At 44.1% G+C, this 16,922-nt stretch overlaps 1 protein-coding gene across 1 annotated transcript in view; it reads left to right on the top strand.

Annotated features, from left to right (window-relative positions):
• The window catches only part of MYO15A (myosin XVA), a 1,426,381-nt gene that overhangs the window by 1,067,523 nt on the left and 341,936 nt on the right, over nt 1-16,922 (top strand). The window contains exon 48 of the mRNA XM_078662701.1: nt 1,690-1,764. Coding sequence (XP_078518827.1) covers nt 1,690-1,764 — 75 coding nt within the window. The remainder of the gene's footprint in view (nt 1-1,689; nt 1,765-16,922) is intronic.

Genomic DNA, 16,922 nt, shown 5'->3' with positions numbered 1-16,922 from the left:
TTATGGGAGTGATGAAAGGATCCAGATCAAGATCAGACTGGATATTCTACCATTCTGGCATTTTGCCAGTGTTCTGCAGGCATGAGGCTGCTTTCAAAGCAGGATGCCAGAATCAGAGCGGATGTAAGTGACATAAACATACGAGTGATATTTGAAGAGCTGAGAAGCCGTAGATCGAGCAAGCATTAACGCGTGGCTTACTTTTCATCAACAGCCTCGAAAGAAATTTCTTTCTGTAAAGCGTGAGGAATTCCTCTCCACCGCCCGTTCTTGAGCAAACAGTGCCGGGCCCCCAAATTACAAGCAAGCAAGGAATTACGGGTAAAGACCCCCGTTTGAGATACACAGTCCAGGGTGTCCAGGAAAAGAACATTGTTGCCCATCAAAAGTGACTTTTCAGTACAGGACAGTCTCCAGTCCAGGTCCTGAGGAGAGCCCCTCATTAATACGTGGGTTCGAAACGCGTTGACACACTACTGGAACAAGATTCAGGAAGGGCATTGGCAGGATGTTGATTGTGGATACTATTTCACCTGTTTTATGACCCTATTACTCGCCATTGTTCCAGTACAAACAAACAAGCAGGCTAGCAAAAATAATTAATGCCTCTTGGTTTGCTATAGGTTGTATATCAGGACTGGTGCCGTAAACATTGATTGACAATAGGCATTTTTGCCTGTGTTTTATGTATATATTGTGTAAATGTAAATATGTTTCATTCACAGTTATTGTCCAATTTATGTTTTGAAAAGTGTAACTTTATGTGAATTTCTCGTTACTGAATCTGTATCGTTCTTTTGACATATACGAATGAAATCTATGGAAAATGAAAAAAAGAGTAAAAAATACTAAATGATAAGTGTGTCCGCTTAGATCAATTGGGTAAGTGGCACTATACTTTGTTGTCATAATTAACCTACCTTGCCAATGTATGTCTGTTGGTTCAATTTGAGTGGTCTAGGCCAGGTAGTGTAGACCCAAGCCTCCCTTGTTTCCTTATTCAAAGCAGGATGGGCTGCCATAATGCAACAATAACCCCCTGATCCAATTCGAGTCCTTCCCTCCTACAGTGTGAGACTGGGTTGACTTGTTTGGCGATGGGTCATTTTGATTTCCGTCTAGGTCTGATTGAAATGGGCCATAACCGACCCAGGCTCTGAAAGTTTCTTATTGTGAATACTTACCCCAGAAATTCCAGCATACTTTCTCCTTAGTATCATGCAAATATTTAGTCTAGAAAAAATGATTGAAATCAGAACCTTGACCAGTACCAAAAACTTGCCATAAAATAATGCTCTGGTGCACAAACTGGCTGGGTCTAAATATTTATTAACTAAATGTGAAAACGTTTCAACTAAATGCTTAAACTGAATGTATCTCAAACTAAAAGTTCAAACTAATAACTTAATTTACTCCCACAACTCATCCATGCACCAATTTCTGCCATATGGGTAGATACCATGACAGTGCTGAGGCTACAGCATAATGATGTTAACGGCTACAGTAGATGTTTTGAGAAAAATAAATATTAGTTTCTTGCTCAATGTTTCTGGGTAAGATTCTTTCCCAAGTAACTGTATTAGTTATATGCCAGCATGTACGAATGTGGAACGACGCTGCATGCATTCTCTTATTTCTATTTGACTTACACATTCCTCTTCCTCCTTCCCCTGGATGTCACTGCACCAGGCCACAATTATGGCTGCGTTGTCAGGAAGAAAGTGATTTACCTGGAGGAGCTGAAGCGTGGCACTCAAGATTTTGGTGGGTCTCCTGGAGTGCTGTGCCAGTTTGCTGTGCTTTTCTGTCCATCATTTAACTTTGGTTTAAACCCCACTTCACCTTTCACTGCTCATTAAGATGTAATGTGTACAACTTGAGAACTACCTTGTCCCCCTTGGTTTCCCTAATAATCACCCACATCAACTATGAGGTATACAGATTGAGAAGTGTCTCTTCTCGTTTAAAAGAACAGTCCCTCTGGATCTCTGCAGTGATTTCTGGCTACGATGCGCCCATGCTCAAGAATTGGAAAAGTTCCTCATTCCACCTTTGTGTGCAATTTTTACTATTTATAGTGCATGAGTCTAGGAGCTTTGCATTCCATTTTTTGCAGATTCCATCTTCCCATTAGACTCACTGTTGATGCCAAATGCTCACAAACACCATTTTGAGTCCACTCTATGGTAATGTCCAGGATTTGTGTGAGTGATTTTTTTTGTGACTGTCTCAACTGCAGAAACCCAGCAGAGAAACCCATTTAATCCCAGCTAACCACAAGAATGAATCCTAAACTGTGTCTAACAGTAAGTCCCAGCTGGGGTTGGGAGTTTATCCCAGATGAGGCTCTCATTGAATTGCAGATGGACCCGAGGAGAGTCCCATTTGGGACTAAGAGTGAATCTTAGCTGGGCCTCAGAATGTCTCTTGGATTGGTCCGATATTGAATCCTAGATGAGTTTGAAGGTGAATCGCAGGAAGTTCTATGAGTGAAACAGAGTGAACAGAGAGTGACTCCTTGATGGGCGAAAGAGTGAATTGTGGCTTGGCCTGAAAGTGATTCCAAGTAGGCGTGAGAAGGCTTTACAGAGGGGTCTGAAAATGCATATTTGGTGAGTCTGAGATAGTATCCAAGATGGACCTGTTAGTGTGTTCTAGCTGAGCGTGATAATGAGCCCCAGCTAGGCATGACAGTGAATCCCAGATGGGGCTCAGTGAATCTCAAACGGGCATGTCAATGATTCTACTCCTTCATGACAGTGATTCCCAACCTCGCAAGAGTGCATCCCAGATGGGTCTATGAGTCAGTCCAAGATACAGCTGGGATTGATTCCTAGTTATGTCAGAGAGTAAATTCCAGGAGTAGATGAGTGGTATTCTTATATGGAGCTAATAATGAATCACTGATGAGCCTGTAGTGATGCTCAACTTTGCCTTGCCAGCTAGGTCTGAGAGTGTACAGTAAATGAGTAAATGTGTGCATCCCAGATTGTTGCATATGATCATGGGTTGAAAGTGAATCCCAACAGGGGGTGAATGTGATTCCCTGCTGACTAGAAAGTGCACCTTAGTTAATTTGTAGAGTGAATCCCAAATAGGTCTGAGAGTGCATCTCTGAAGATCTGAGAGTGATTTACAAAAGAGACATAAAGTACATCCGACACGGGCCTAATCGTGAGGCGGGCCTAATCGTGAATCTCAGATTAGACTAAAAGTAACTCCCACAATAGTGTGAAAGAGCATCCTAGATAAGTGTGAGAGGGAGTTCAATTTTTGCCTGGGAGCGAGTGCCTGATTTGCTTCAGAGTGATTTCTAGCTGGACATAAATGTGCCACCCAGCTTGGTCTCCAGACGATTCCAGGTTGGACTGTAAAGTTCGTCCCATATGAACCTCAGAGTGCAGCTCCGATGGAACTGAGAATAAGCATGAATGACACTGAGAAGAAAACCAGCTATGGCTGAATCCCATCTATATCTACAAATGAATCCCATTTCTACTGGACTTTATAATAGAGACAGATTGAAGTAAATCTTATAGTAAATGAAGGGTAATCAAGAGGAGAATAAAAAGGAATTAAGAGCCAGATCTACTAAGCAGTTTAATGGTTGCAAACGCTCCGATTCAGTGTTTGTGGCCGTTACAATGCTTTTTCTTATTTACTAATCGCATTTTAAGAGTCTGAATAGCTTTTCTGACACCTAAAATGAGATTGCGATCAGATATCAATTCTGATCAGATATCAGTTCAGTATCTGTTGTTGTAGGCATCTCTTCCAAATCAGCATCTAATGAGTCAATGTTTCGCAAGTGAAATTTGGTCTCAAAACATTAATAATTACAGAAAACTGAACGCAAGTGGTAACCCATTTGCAAAAGGGAAGGGGTCCCTTTGCCACCCCTTCCCCTATGTGAATGTAAGAAATAAGTATGTTTTAGAGTTGGTGGGTGTTCCACAGGGAAAAAATGGTTTCCTTGCTTAAAAATCAATCACAGACATGGTAGTCTGCTGACCCCAGCAGGCTACTATACCTGTGATGGCCTCGAATTGTACTGAGTTGAAATTTTCAACCTCCCTCATTATCATGCATGGGATATGTTGGATTCCTACCCACGACGATTCATAATTTTAAGAATTGACCTATTAGGTCGGTTCTTAAAATTTGTTACTAGTCGCACAATACTGATCACAAATTGCAACTAGTATTATGCAACCAGTAAATAGTATATATGGTCCTAAATTAATTAGAAGGAAATGAGAGGGATTAGCAGTAGAAGTAATCGTCATTCTTGAAGAGAATAATGTATTAGAGGAAGTAATGAAAACTGTATTCTAGGGGAGAATGAGAGGAACTTGTGGTAGATATTTAGATGCATTCCATTACTGAGAGGATTGACATGTCCCAGATCTGACAAAGAGAAACCTTGACCAGGAGTGAAAGTGAAGAATTGGAGAGATTTTCAGAGGTAATCCCCTTGGAAAATTGGAATACCAATGGGTGGGGGATTGCTAATAATTCATGAAATTTCCTGCGGGTTTAAGAGATGGAAATGAGATCCCATAATGCACCGAATGGAAACAAAGAGACACCTGGTAATAAATTAACTGTTTAGGTACTAAGAAAGGATATAAGTAGAAGAGGCAGACTTCATCATGGTTCTAGCACTTATCCTGCTGTCATGCTACTCCTATATGAAACAAGTGAAAGTGTCATATAAGACTAAAAATTAAATATTCAACTTGATTAGTCGTGCCCCAGCCGTGTACGTTTATGAATGATTTCAAACTCGTACTTAATGCATTATGTATTTTTCATATTCAAATATTCTAATAATATAATTGTTTCTTCATAAACTTCTTTCCTTAAAAACATTACAATAAAGATAGTTTCTTCATATATTAATAATCTTAAGAGAATAGTCTTGTTCTGTAAGGTTTGTATACAATAGCGGAGGTCATTGGTTCATATTGTCAACTTCAAGGTGAGCAAATCCCTAACACTGCCTTAAAACTAACATATATTCATAACAGTTTATTGTGCAAATACAATCTCACTGGACGTGACTAGATCAAATGCTGCCCTTAACTCTACAAAAGCAATGTATAAATGGCCATACCTCAGCTTTGTGTATTTCTAAATAAATAATGAGAATGAGCCTAAACACCTGATCAATTGTGCTCACTCTTGATGTAAATCCCGCCTGGTAAGGTGACATGATCTTATTAGCCTCTATCGATTCTGTAAGTTTATTCAGAATCTGTCTCGCATAGACTTTCTGTAGAGTGTCCAAGAGGCTAATTGGTCTTTAATTACCCAGGTTATGGCTGTATCCTTTTTTGTATATGGGAATTATATCTGCGCTTTTTCAGGTATCGGGTCTCCAGAAGCTATAGAGTTGTACACCAAGTTAACATTTTGTTTTTTAAATATGTACTAAGTGGAGACACACGTTGCTTAAAAAGCTATTTTCAAATTCAGAGATATTTTGTACATCCTGTGCATGGCAGTTTAATACATCAAAAATTAAGGGACAGTCTGGTTTGGGAATTGCATACATGTTTTGGGCAGCATAATCTAGCAAATGCAAGAAAACCCTCACGGGTAACTGTGAACCGTAGAAAAGTAATAAGCTGTCATCATTCAATCAATCCGTTATGATGTATACAAGAAGAGCCATTCCAAAGTAGCAATCAAAGGTGCCCATGTTAGACATTTGGGTGTCCCTACTTGATGTGAAGCAGTGCTCCTGAGGACGGATGCTAAACTTGTTGAAGTCTTACTGTACAGCCATCTTGGCAAAACTGGAAGGCATCTGTGTGATTAAGGGTGCTGCTAAACGAATGTCTTGGAATTATGATGATGTCACCGTTCTGTGAAAGAGGTGGTCATATAAGCTAGGATTGGTCACATAGTGAATGGTGTTCAGAACTCCATGAATCAAACTGCCAATTCTGCCTAGTTAGTGCCAAACTTTGTGCCATTGCAGTTTTATTATCATGGATTTAACTTGTATCACCAGCAGGAAGGGGTGCTCTTACCTGTGTACTGAATATATTGAGTGCCACAGCTGAATAAATAAAAGCTGGGTTTATCCATTGAGCCATTGGGACACCTTGTGACAAAGACAAGTTGAGCTGCGCCTTGCTGATTGATCATGGCCAATGCTTGAAGAGCCAAAGAGAGGGGACCAAGAACTAAGTGTTCAACCATTGGAGAAGACTGAAGGATCTTGGTGGTTTTTTGGTGCCAGCCTCCTAAAAGACCCCAGAAACCTAGTTCCAAAATGGTGGCCCAGAAAAATAAAAGGGGAACTGACTGCCATACTGCCCTTTGGTGCTGGTCAACTGTGGATCTTGGAAGCAGGGTAGTTTGGCTCCTACATCTGAGTAATATGTCTGTGCTGGGTTTCACAGGATTCAAAGTCCTCAGAAATCATTGTTCATAGTAAACAATTTGTCCAAGAAGCCTGTAACAGAGCAAAAATGTGATGCCAGTCTAGCAAAAATACAACTGTTCTAACAACTTTTCTTGTTTTACCTTTCTTAGAGCTTTTGCAGTTTTAGACTCCTTTCAGTTAGAGCTTTTGCTCAATGTATTTGGCCCTCCTGGAACCCACTTGATACTTTCTAGCTCAGGATTGTGGCCACCCAGGTCCCTTAACCACTCAACAAATCTTCGGACCCTAGTCCTACAGAAAGTTCAAACAAGAGAATTTTGAAATATGTCTGAGCATTTATACTCCCCCTGTTGTGTGTCGATTTATATACCATATATAGGTACAATGCCCTTATATAGGTACAATTCCCCTTGCCCCTATTTAGGCATATAAATCCAGCCTATATTTAGGCATTGCCCATGCTAACCAAATACAGGCATGGTCAACTAGATCCATCCATCCACGTCACAACAAGTTCTTGGAAAACCAGCCTCTTAAGCCTTTAGGACTTCCCCTTGCTTGGATATTGATTTCTCCAAGAACTCATTTATTATGCATGAACATCTATTCCTTAGGGGTTCATTCATGATGTTCCTCTGCCCGACTTTTACGTCAATACTGGCATTCCTAAACACCTTCAAGGTATAAATATACCTTCACTTACCATGGCAAGCCGCGGTACGGCACAGCTTGGCTGCATACTTGCACGATGCGGCTCGCCACGGCAAGTTCAGAACGAGATTGAGTCCCCGCCTGACGCACTGACCAGACGCTGTTATCCTCCTCGCAGAGAATCCAGCTCCAGTGTTTCTGACTCCCCTTGCGGGGTGTTAGATATCGAGTCCCGGAATGATTCCAACCTCTCTCATTCTAAGGTATGGAGCTGACTAGAACCTAGAGAAACTTTTGGTAACTCTTGGCAATACTAAAATATAGCTAGCTATACTTCAGAAAACAGCACCTACTTCATACCTCGTACTACACTTAGGTTAGGTATACTGGGGTAGAGCTATTTAGAAGCACCAGATGAGTATTCACATTTTAGCCTGTGTTATTTATGTATGTATTTTTATGAATATATGTCATAGCTACTAATCATGCTATTGCAGTATTATTTTATCTTACTGCTAACACTGTATGGGGAAACATCCTTTACGACGCAACTTTTACCACGCAGTGCCTTTACAACGCAGGTTTTTCAACGCAAGTCATTAAAACGAATTGCGCTGGGGGGCGCTCTAGGATAGGTAATAGTTTAAGTTACTATCCAACACCTTCCCTACTATCCACGGGGACTGGAGTTGGAATAGCAATTTAAACTATTCACTATCCAGCACCCCCCAACGCAAGTCGTTGTAACGACTTGCGATGAAAAACCTGCGTTGTAAAGGCATGAATAGTAAAAGCATGCATTGTAACAACGTACATCCACTGTATGTATTATACTTCGCATTCTGTCTTTCGATTATAGCAGTTCCTATCTCTTGTATGAGAAATAAGACTGTTCAATAAACCCTTTTTATTGAAACGCCTGTCTCTCTATTTCTGTGCATCTCTGTAGAAACAAAGCATGCATGATTGACTGAGTGAAACTGTTATCTATTGTTTCCACGATTCTGAGATTGTTCCGATTCTAAAGGGAAACAAAGTTGTCATGTTTATGCGGTTGTCAGAAACTAATCCCTTCTTGTTTATTCGAGAAGTTTCTAGTGACCTCTGAGTTAGCTGGCACACACAAGTAATTAAGTTTAATGTACTCGATAGAGACATTCTGACCTCAGTCCTATGTCAAAACTTTAGTGTATAACGTTCCAATGCGCAGAGGCTATCAGGGATATAGTAACTACACTACACCCCTAGGTTTTAATTACCTACTTCTGACATTAGTTATAAGCAATGTTCCCACTGACTTTCATACAGCTATTTTTCCCTTTTATTCTCTCTTTTGCATCTTGAGTGATTACTAATGCCTTTTTATATTAATACTTCTTTCTGGGCTTTTCTGTAGTTTATTGACCTTTGATTTTAGCATCATCAGCATCACTGGTGAGATTAGAGTTTTTGCATTCCTCCACATGTACTTGTATGATGAGCAATGAGGCACATCAAGGAGGCCCTCTGGCTTGCCTTCCTCTGTAAGTTACTGAAAGTGGGCACCTTGGGATTTCAGCTAGGGACTCTTAACCCGCTAGTCACTCCCCTACCAATGTCTTCTAGTTCAGACAGGGATCCTTTTTTAAATTTTTATTTTTTTGTCAACAATACTTTTAGTGGAATTTTGAAAAACTTATCATCACATAATGCCATTATAATCTTATCTCTTACATCATACAGTATCAGGCTATAAAGAGGTACAGTTGCTTCATTTTGGAGACGATGTGTATGGACTTCCGCGGTATGCACAGTAAATTAGCACTGCTAATGTTCATCAGAAATTAATCAAACAAACCCCCATCCCTCACAACTCTCCCCCTCCCTCCCCTCCCCCCAAACATAAAGGATGCACTGGGGTTTGTTGATGCCTTCTGAAGTGTAAGGACTGCACAGCGTGGCCAGGGAGACCCTTGAGACCTCCAACGCCCATCTCTCTTCTAGGGCCCCTTTCCCACGGTCCTGTTGCTAAAATTGAAAGAGGTGTAGAGCTCGGACACATGTAGGGCATGCAAACAGGGGAAGGCCCGGCGACAGGTATTCCACCAATAGTCCCCATGTATACTCAAAGTTCTTAAAGGTGTCAGTTAACACGCTTGCCATTCTTTCCATAGTATGGCCCTGCCATAGGCGAGCGCGCCAATGGGTCAGGGAGGGGGCCTCCCTCTGCTTCCATGCTGCTGCTACCGCCGTTTTGGCTGCCCCTAGACACAGCCAGAGAATGGATCTGGTAATTACTGTCTGGTGTTTAAGAGCTTCAGCCCGAAGCCCCAGCAGAGTCGTCCCCAGATCGAAAGGACTGGGGTAACCCAATATGTCTTTGATTTGTGCAAGAATCTCCAACCAGAATGGCCTGATTGTGGAACAGTCCCACCAAATATGTCTGAAGTCCATTTGAAGGCCACAGCCTCTTCAGCATAAGCCAGAAGTCTCGGGGTAAATCCTTTTGAGTTTCATGGGGTACAGGTACCAATCTTTGAGTACTTTGTAGTGAGTTTCCCACATTCCCATTGAGTGATTGAATTTGTGAATGTTTATATATAGCTTGTCCCACTGTTTGACTGTGGGGGTCACCCCTACGATCTGCTCCCAGAAGAGCCTGTGTCTGGGCTGTTCAGGGTGTAGTGCTGACTGCAGTATTTCATAGAGGTGTGACATTGTACCCGTTGTAACTTTTTCTAATTTTGCCAGTTTTTCTATAGACGTGAGCTCTCTAGTTGCAGCATCCCTGATACCCCTCATTAGAACCCAGTGTCGAAGCTGGGTATAGTAGTAATGTTTGTTAGCTGTAAGATTGAACTCCCTCTGACAGTGCTTGAATATGAGTATATCCCCCCTATGGAACAGATCAGAAATCATGAGGCAACCCCCTTCCCTCCATGCGTCAAATGGGCCCGAGGTCTCTGCTAGTGGAAATGCTTCGTTATAGTGTCTGGGGGTAAATGGTGAGGGGAAAGTGGTCAGGTTAGCCAGCCTGTGTATGTCGTCCCACACTTTAGTGGGTGTACTTATATAAACATTAGGCGGGCGATCCACTTTAGGTTTCCACAACAGATCCCAGATAGTTCTCCTTGTCACTGCTCTATCCATATGCAGCCAGTGTTTATCCAACACCCTAGATGACCATTCCGTAATCACCCGTAGCTTGCGCTGCTTTATAATATAGACTCATATCTGGCAGGGCCAGGCGCTCCTTATTTTTAAGAAGTTGAAGTTGGCAATAGGATAATCATGCCCTTTTCCCTCCATATATGAAGCGAGTGATCATTGATTTTAATGCAGTGAAATACCCCTGCTCTCCTTCAATTTGAAGGCCCTGGAAGAGATATAGCACTTTTGGCAGTATCATCATCTTAATCACCTGGATTCTGCCTATCCATGTGAGGTATCTGGGGACCCCTTTGAAAATCCCTTTTTATTTGCTGGAGAAGTGGTGGATAGTTTGCTTTGTAGAGGCCTTGAAACTTGGGGGTTATTCTAATGCCCAAGTAGACAATTTCCTTCTTAGCCAATTGGAATGGCGTGGCATCAGCTAAGACCTCCATGTGCCTCTGCGGCATTGTGAGGTTCAGCAGGTATGATTTAGACAGATTAACCCGTAGCCCCGCTACTTGTTCAAACCTCTGCAGTTCCTCCATTACCTTCGCCAGAAAAGTATCTGGCGCTGTGACTGACAGGAGCAAAACATCCGCAAAGAGAGAGATCTTATATTCATCTCCTCTGAATGGAATGCCTCGAATCTCAGGCGTTATACGAATTCTAACAGCCAGCAACTCCATACTGAGAGCAAACAGCAGAGGGGATAGGGGACATCCCTGGTGAGTCACCCTCTCCAGACCGAATACTGATGAGCTCACTCCATTAACCAGGACCCTGGTGCGAGGACATGCATAATTCGCTTTTATCATGGCTATAAATCTGTCACTGAACCCATATTTCCTTAAGACCGAAAAGAAATGGCCAGTCCACCGGGTCGAAGGTGTACTCGGCGTCTAGTGCCAAGAGGACTTGATGTAACGATTTTTTCTTTGCTTTTTCCACCAGATGAAAGACCCTTCGCAAGTTGTCATGAGTTTGCCTGTCGTGAATGAACCCAGACTGATACGGGTAGATCAGCTCTGGCATTAATGATTCCAGCCTATTCACCAGTATCTTTGTTTAGATTTTTGCATCTAGGTTAAGGAGATCTATTGGGTGGTAGGAACCGCATAGTTGGGGATTCTTCCCTAGCTTGGAAACCACCTAAATAATAGCCTCCCCCATAGAGTTTATCACCCTCCCCGTCTGTACCATAGAATTGTATAGGTTTACCACCTGTGGGATAATCTCAGCCCCATACGTTTTATAGAACTGGGCCATCAGGCCGTCTGGGCCCGGCGATTTGTTTGATTTTAAATTAGTTATAGCTTTACTGACTTCCTCAGACGTAATCGTGCCCCGACGAAATCTTTGGGAGTCCTATCTCCCTCTAGATATTGTGCATGTGCTGCTGCTTCATAGCTGTCTGTTAAATAAAGTGTTTGATAAAAATGGCCAAAGGCATGCGCCTTATCCGTCTCTGTGGTTGCCTTATCCCCCTTGTGTACGTATAGCTCCTCTATAGGTCCGTTCTCTCTTTATCCTTAACTGCCTGGCCAGATGTGCTCCCACCTTATTAACCTTCTCGTATCTGGAACATTTAATGCGTAGGAGGATCTGTTCTGCTCTATTATTGTGCATAGCATTTAATTTCACCCTAAGGACAGAAACCTTTCTTTGTAAACTAAAGATGGGTTGTCATTTGTGTTCTCTTTCTGCCTCTTTCAATTCCGCCTCCAGCATCCGTCTCTCTTGCACCCTGCACTTGGTCAATTCCGCATTAAGGGTAATGCATTGTCCTCTCAGGACCGCATGAAGGCGTCCCAATTAGTGGCCTGGGAAGTGTCTCTGGGATCATTATTTAGGAAATACTCCTTACTAAATTTACATAGCTCGTCCCGCAATAAGTGGTCCCTTGTGATAGCCACTGGAAAGAACCATCTCTTGTATTTTGAGGGGGACTATCGCATGCCAGAGTTAGGGTGCATGGAGGGTGATCTGATATAGTAATGGGGTGTATGGAGCTAGCCTGCATTGCGGGGGTTAAGGTTTTACTCAGGAAGATATAATCTATCCTAGAGTAGGATCTATGCATATGAGAGAAGAAAGTGAAATCCCTATCATTAGGGTGCATCGTTCGCCACGCATCCATTAGACCGAGCTTATAAAAATCTTTTTTCAGGGCTTTATTGAAGGTGCTGTACATTGCCCTTTGGGATTGTGTACTATCCATACCCATATCCCATGTCATATTAAAATCCCCTAGTAAGAACATGTTCCCCTCCGCGAACCCCCACAACCACAATAAAACCTTGGAGATAAATGTAGTTTGATTAGAGTTGGGCACGTAGTTGGAGGCAAATGTGCAGCTACGACCCTGCAATTTCCCCTTGACCATAACTATTCTGCCGAATCCCAAGGATCTATGAAATAGCACTGCAACCCCATTGTGTTTCATTTTGGTGGATAAGTAGTAGACAAGCAGACATGCCCTGTGTTTCCGCCTATGGTCCTCTGCCCTTTTTATCTGTGTTTCCTGCAATGCCACAACACCATGCCTTTGGTCCTCGAGATATTTCCATAGCTTCTAGCGTTTACCTGGGGAGCTCAGTCCCTTCACATTCCATGTGAATAATGTGAGCACCATTTGTGATTAATGTGTAGGAGTCGGTACTCAATGAACAACCTTATGGTATACCCTTCACCAAGGCTCCTCCGCCCTCCCTGTCGCACGCGATTTCTTATTCAGGCTCCCCTCCCTTTCTGCACCCGTCCCATAAAGTAGTGGTGTCCCCTGTGCATCCCAAAAAAAACTAAAAAAGAAACCCACACCCAAACATTTGGTGTCAACCTGACCCAACTTCCTAGAAAAGACTTTAATGAAGTACATGTGTCATGTACTTACCATGGACGTATTGGTCCATGTCCGCTTATGGTGATCTATAGAATGCGATAATCAAGTCACCCACTCTTGGGCAGGCGCCCTCACACCTCCAATGGAGTAAGCCCCCTGTCAGGAGTCTCCTCAGTCCTTAACTTGTGTGGCCTCCCCTTGGGGTAATGATGAGTCCCTCCCCCTAAATCCCGGCCCCTGGCTCCATTCCCAGTCATCCTCCATGGTCAGCCCCTTTAGAACGCTAGATCTCGACCCAGTCCCAAGGAATGCTACTCCTCTACCTCCACCTTCTCTTGTCCCCTGGTGGTTATCAAGTCTCTCCCCATTCCGGGACATCTCCAGCTTCATGGGAACAACTGTTAATAAGAAATATCTATAACCCAAGGCTCTGTGGTCAGGTAGCGATCTGAGTCCTCTTCCGTTTTGCTCCGTCTCACCCCAGCACGGTCATTTCCGCTTTTGCGATTTTGTTCTTCTTTGTTATTGCCATAGTCCGTCTCCCTGTGATTCCACCTCTCCTCTCCTTACATCGCCTTGTTGAGCACCGTCTTCCAAGTCTTCAGGTGACGCCAGGCCAAGTATCTCTGCCGCTTTGACATATGAGGTACAGTGGTGATGCTTATTGTGTAGGTAGAAGGCGATGTCAAATGGGTAGGTCCATCTGTATTTTATGTGATCTTGCCTCAGCTTTTCTGTAACTGGGCGAAGCAGATGTCGGCGTGCCAGTGTCGCTGGTGATACATCTTGATAGAGATCACATTAGAAGCCTTGGAAAGAGACCACATCTTTCGATCTAGCCGCCATGAGAATAGCCTCCCTTATCTTGTGAGAATGTAATTTCGCCAGGACATCTCTTGGGCGCCTCTGTCCCCCGGATGGTGGTGGACCCACTCTATGCACCCTTATCTTAATGCCCCGCGGGCCCAGCATCTCCCCAAAAATTCCCACAACGAAGGCTTCCTGATCGGGCCCTTCTTCCATTTTCCTTAAGCGAACATTATCTCTCCATGGTCTGTTCTCGAGATCTTCACATTTGAGGCGATTTGCTTGTAACTGCTCGTGGAGTCCTTTTGTCTCACTTTCCATTGCCGCCATTTTAAGCCCCAGCTCCTACACCTTAGATTACACTTCGAGAGTACAGGTGCCCACTTAATCAACATCTTGTTTTAGTGTCAATAGCTTGCCTTGAATGTCGGAACGTAGGGCCTCAATTGACCCCTCGAGGTCCGCCTTAATTTCTTCCCTGAGTTCTTTCTTAAAGTCTCTCAAGGAGACCAGGAGGTCCTTCTTGATGACTGCCATCTCTCCCCTTGTCCGCCCTCCAGCAGATTCCCTCTCGCTTCCGTGGGGGTAAAGTAGCTGGATAATCTATTTGTCTGCGTCTTTTTGGGTGACATATGGTCCGCAATAACCTCTGAGCGTCCCCCTCAAGGCGGAGTGGTGCTTCTTGATGTGCTGGGCTCCCTTCGCCTGAACAAGACTGACGGCGCAAGGTTTTCTCAGTCATCTCACAAGTATCTCTGCTGTCTCTGACCCGCACGAGTGGCTTCAGGCTCAATGTCCATGTCTACCTACTTAGGTGCTCCCGTGAAGGTCCCTTCATCCCGCATCCGCTGATATTGTGTTTAGATTCTGCCACCATTTGCCAGGCGAGGGGCCTGGTGTGCCCATGTCGTGGGGCTGAGCCTTGCATTCACACTGTGTTAAGTTGACATGAGCTTATTAGAAGTTTAAACGCCATTTCTCCTTTCTCAAGGTTATTTCAACACAGTGGTTGTTGTTCGGACTGATCAGCGCACGTTCTAGACATAACATATATGCAGCTGTGGCCACCTCTGATTTTGGCGCATTTAATAATGCACTGCGTAGGCATGCTCAGACACTTGGAGAACATTCGCATGCTGAGAGCTGGTGCAGAATCTGATGTGATCCATTTCTGCTAAGTACCAGAGGTATGGGGCCGCCCTTGTAATCCCAGGAGACCTTCTGTAGATATAAAATAACCTTCTGGCAAGGGAGAGTGAAATATAGGAATATTTTAAACCTGTTTCCATTTAGCATTATAACATGCTTTCTCCCTTTGTATTTTATGGAATTAGAAATAAACATTTCAAACTTGCACGTGTCTTCATTTACTTACTGTTTTGGACTGGTATGAGAGTATAACGAAAGACTGTTCACGCTTGAGTAGTACTTCATTCAGTCCTTAGCCCCTTCACTATTGTTTCCGGATAACGGTGCTGTCGGACAAACCTGCCTATAGTTACATAGGTCTTTTCAAGCTTGAATCTTTCAAAACGGTTTCCTTTTGAATTACTACCCAGTTGTGCTCCGTTGTTTTACATTGTACCTTTTCTTCTCTGTGTCGCTATGGCTAACGTTGACATACCGCAGCATAGTCGCATTGCGGACCGCAATCGTTTGCAGGCTTATAACGTTGGTTTGGAGGGCATAGCAGTTATTTTGGTGGTGAGTGCTGAGGTTGCTTACCCGTTTGAGATTTACTACTCATGGGTGACGTTTCCTCCAGTGGATGCGGCTACGCAGGTATTTCACACTTTAACTCACACAGCCGTGCCCGGGGAATATGTTCCTTATAGGAGACAGGAGATTCCGATTTCTGCATGGCAGCACCGTGTTTGGTTTGATGGTGCCCTTCCCCACAGTGTAACGGCGATTAGAGTGGGTCCTTTGTCCATTCCAGGCACTTCTTGGCCTGTTTTGGCTGGATTCACCCCGCATCCTCATGCGGGGCAAGTCCCCGATGCTGAATTACGGATCCTATATAACTCTTCTATTAGCGGTATTAGGGCCCTTGTTCAATATATAACCCGCAATTTCCAGGGCGGGCCCTTGGTGTTGCGGCACTTCCAGCTGGACCGAGCGGAATGAAGCTCATTGCCGTGATGGTTAATGCAGTAATGGGCAAGCGTCCTCAGGATAAGGATGATATGCCTTTTTGGCTTGCCGAGAAATTTGACCAGCCGGTGACTGTGAGTCATGGGGTAGGATTTTTGCGGCAGTGTACACAACTTGCTTCGGCACTCTGTCAATGGCTGTCCTTCGACGGTCATTAAACGTGTTCAGGATGAACACGGACCTGAGGCTGCGGTTGAATTGGGAATGAGACTCGTGGGCTCATTTGATGTAGTTTCCGATCTAGTCCTTTCTAATATAAAGGGAGATGCGGTGAACTTTCAATTGGCTAATGCCTCGCGATGTCCCCGATGCCGACAAACCCCGTCAGTTACCAGGAGTTATCACGGTGGCATATAAGACCATTGGCCCAGGGGCATAACACAGGCCCCCGCAGGCCCCGCAGTGCGGGGGGGCCTCTTCGCTCCTGGGGCCCCCTCGGGGGCCCCCCTCACTCTCACAGGGAGGGAGACGGCTGCTGCACTGCCTCACAGTCATATTCTTCGTTAACTGCCCACACGGACTTAGAGGCCTCCCCAAGTCCCCCTAAATTAAACGGTGCGGGCACGCCACGGTGAAGGCCTCTAAGCCTCGCCCTCTGTTAATTAATAATTATGGTGCTGTGCGCACACCCTTGCCGGCCTGAGCCTCTTAATACATTTTTTAAATAGTTAGTGCACGGCGCGCAGTATGCCCGGGCCGGCTCTTCCTGATTAAATGGTGAGTGGGAGTGGCGTGCACCACGCGGTGCCGCGGTCCTCAGGGTGGGGGCGGGGCTGGTGACTAATGCCTGCCACAGTCATGCGCAGTGTAATGAAAAGTGCGTGTTACTCACTTGTACTGGCCCTGATTCCTGAGAAGGGTGCGGCCGCCGCGCAAGACTACCAGTACCTCTGTGCCAGGATAATTATACTAATAAGAGTATACCTAGCCCCTGCTTGGTGG

Source organism: Lissotriton helveticus, chromosome 10 (assembly GCF_964261635.1).
Source record: "Lissotriton helveticus chromosome 10, aLisHel1.1, whole genome shotgun sequence".
Taxonomy (NCBI): domain Eukaryota; kingdom Metazoa; phylum Chordata; class Amphibia; order Caudata; family Salamandridae; genus Lissotriton; species Lissotriton helveticus.
The sequence above is the reverse complement of the archived record's forward strand: the minus strand, read 5'-3'. Positions and strand labels throughout refer to the sequence as shown.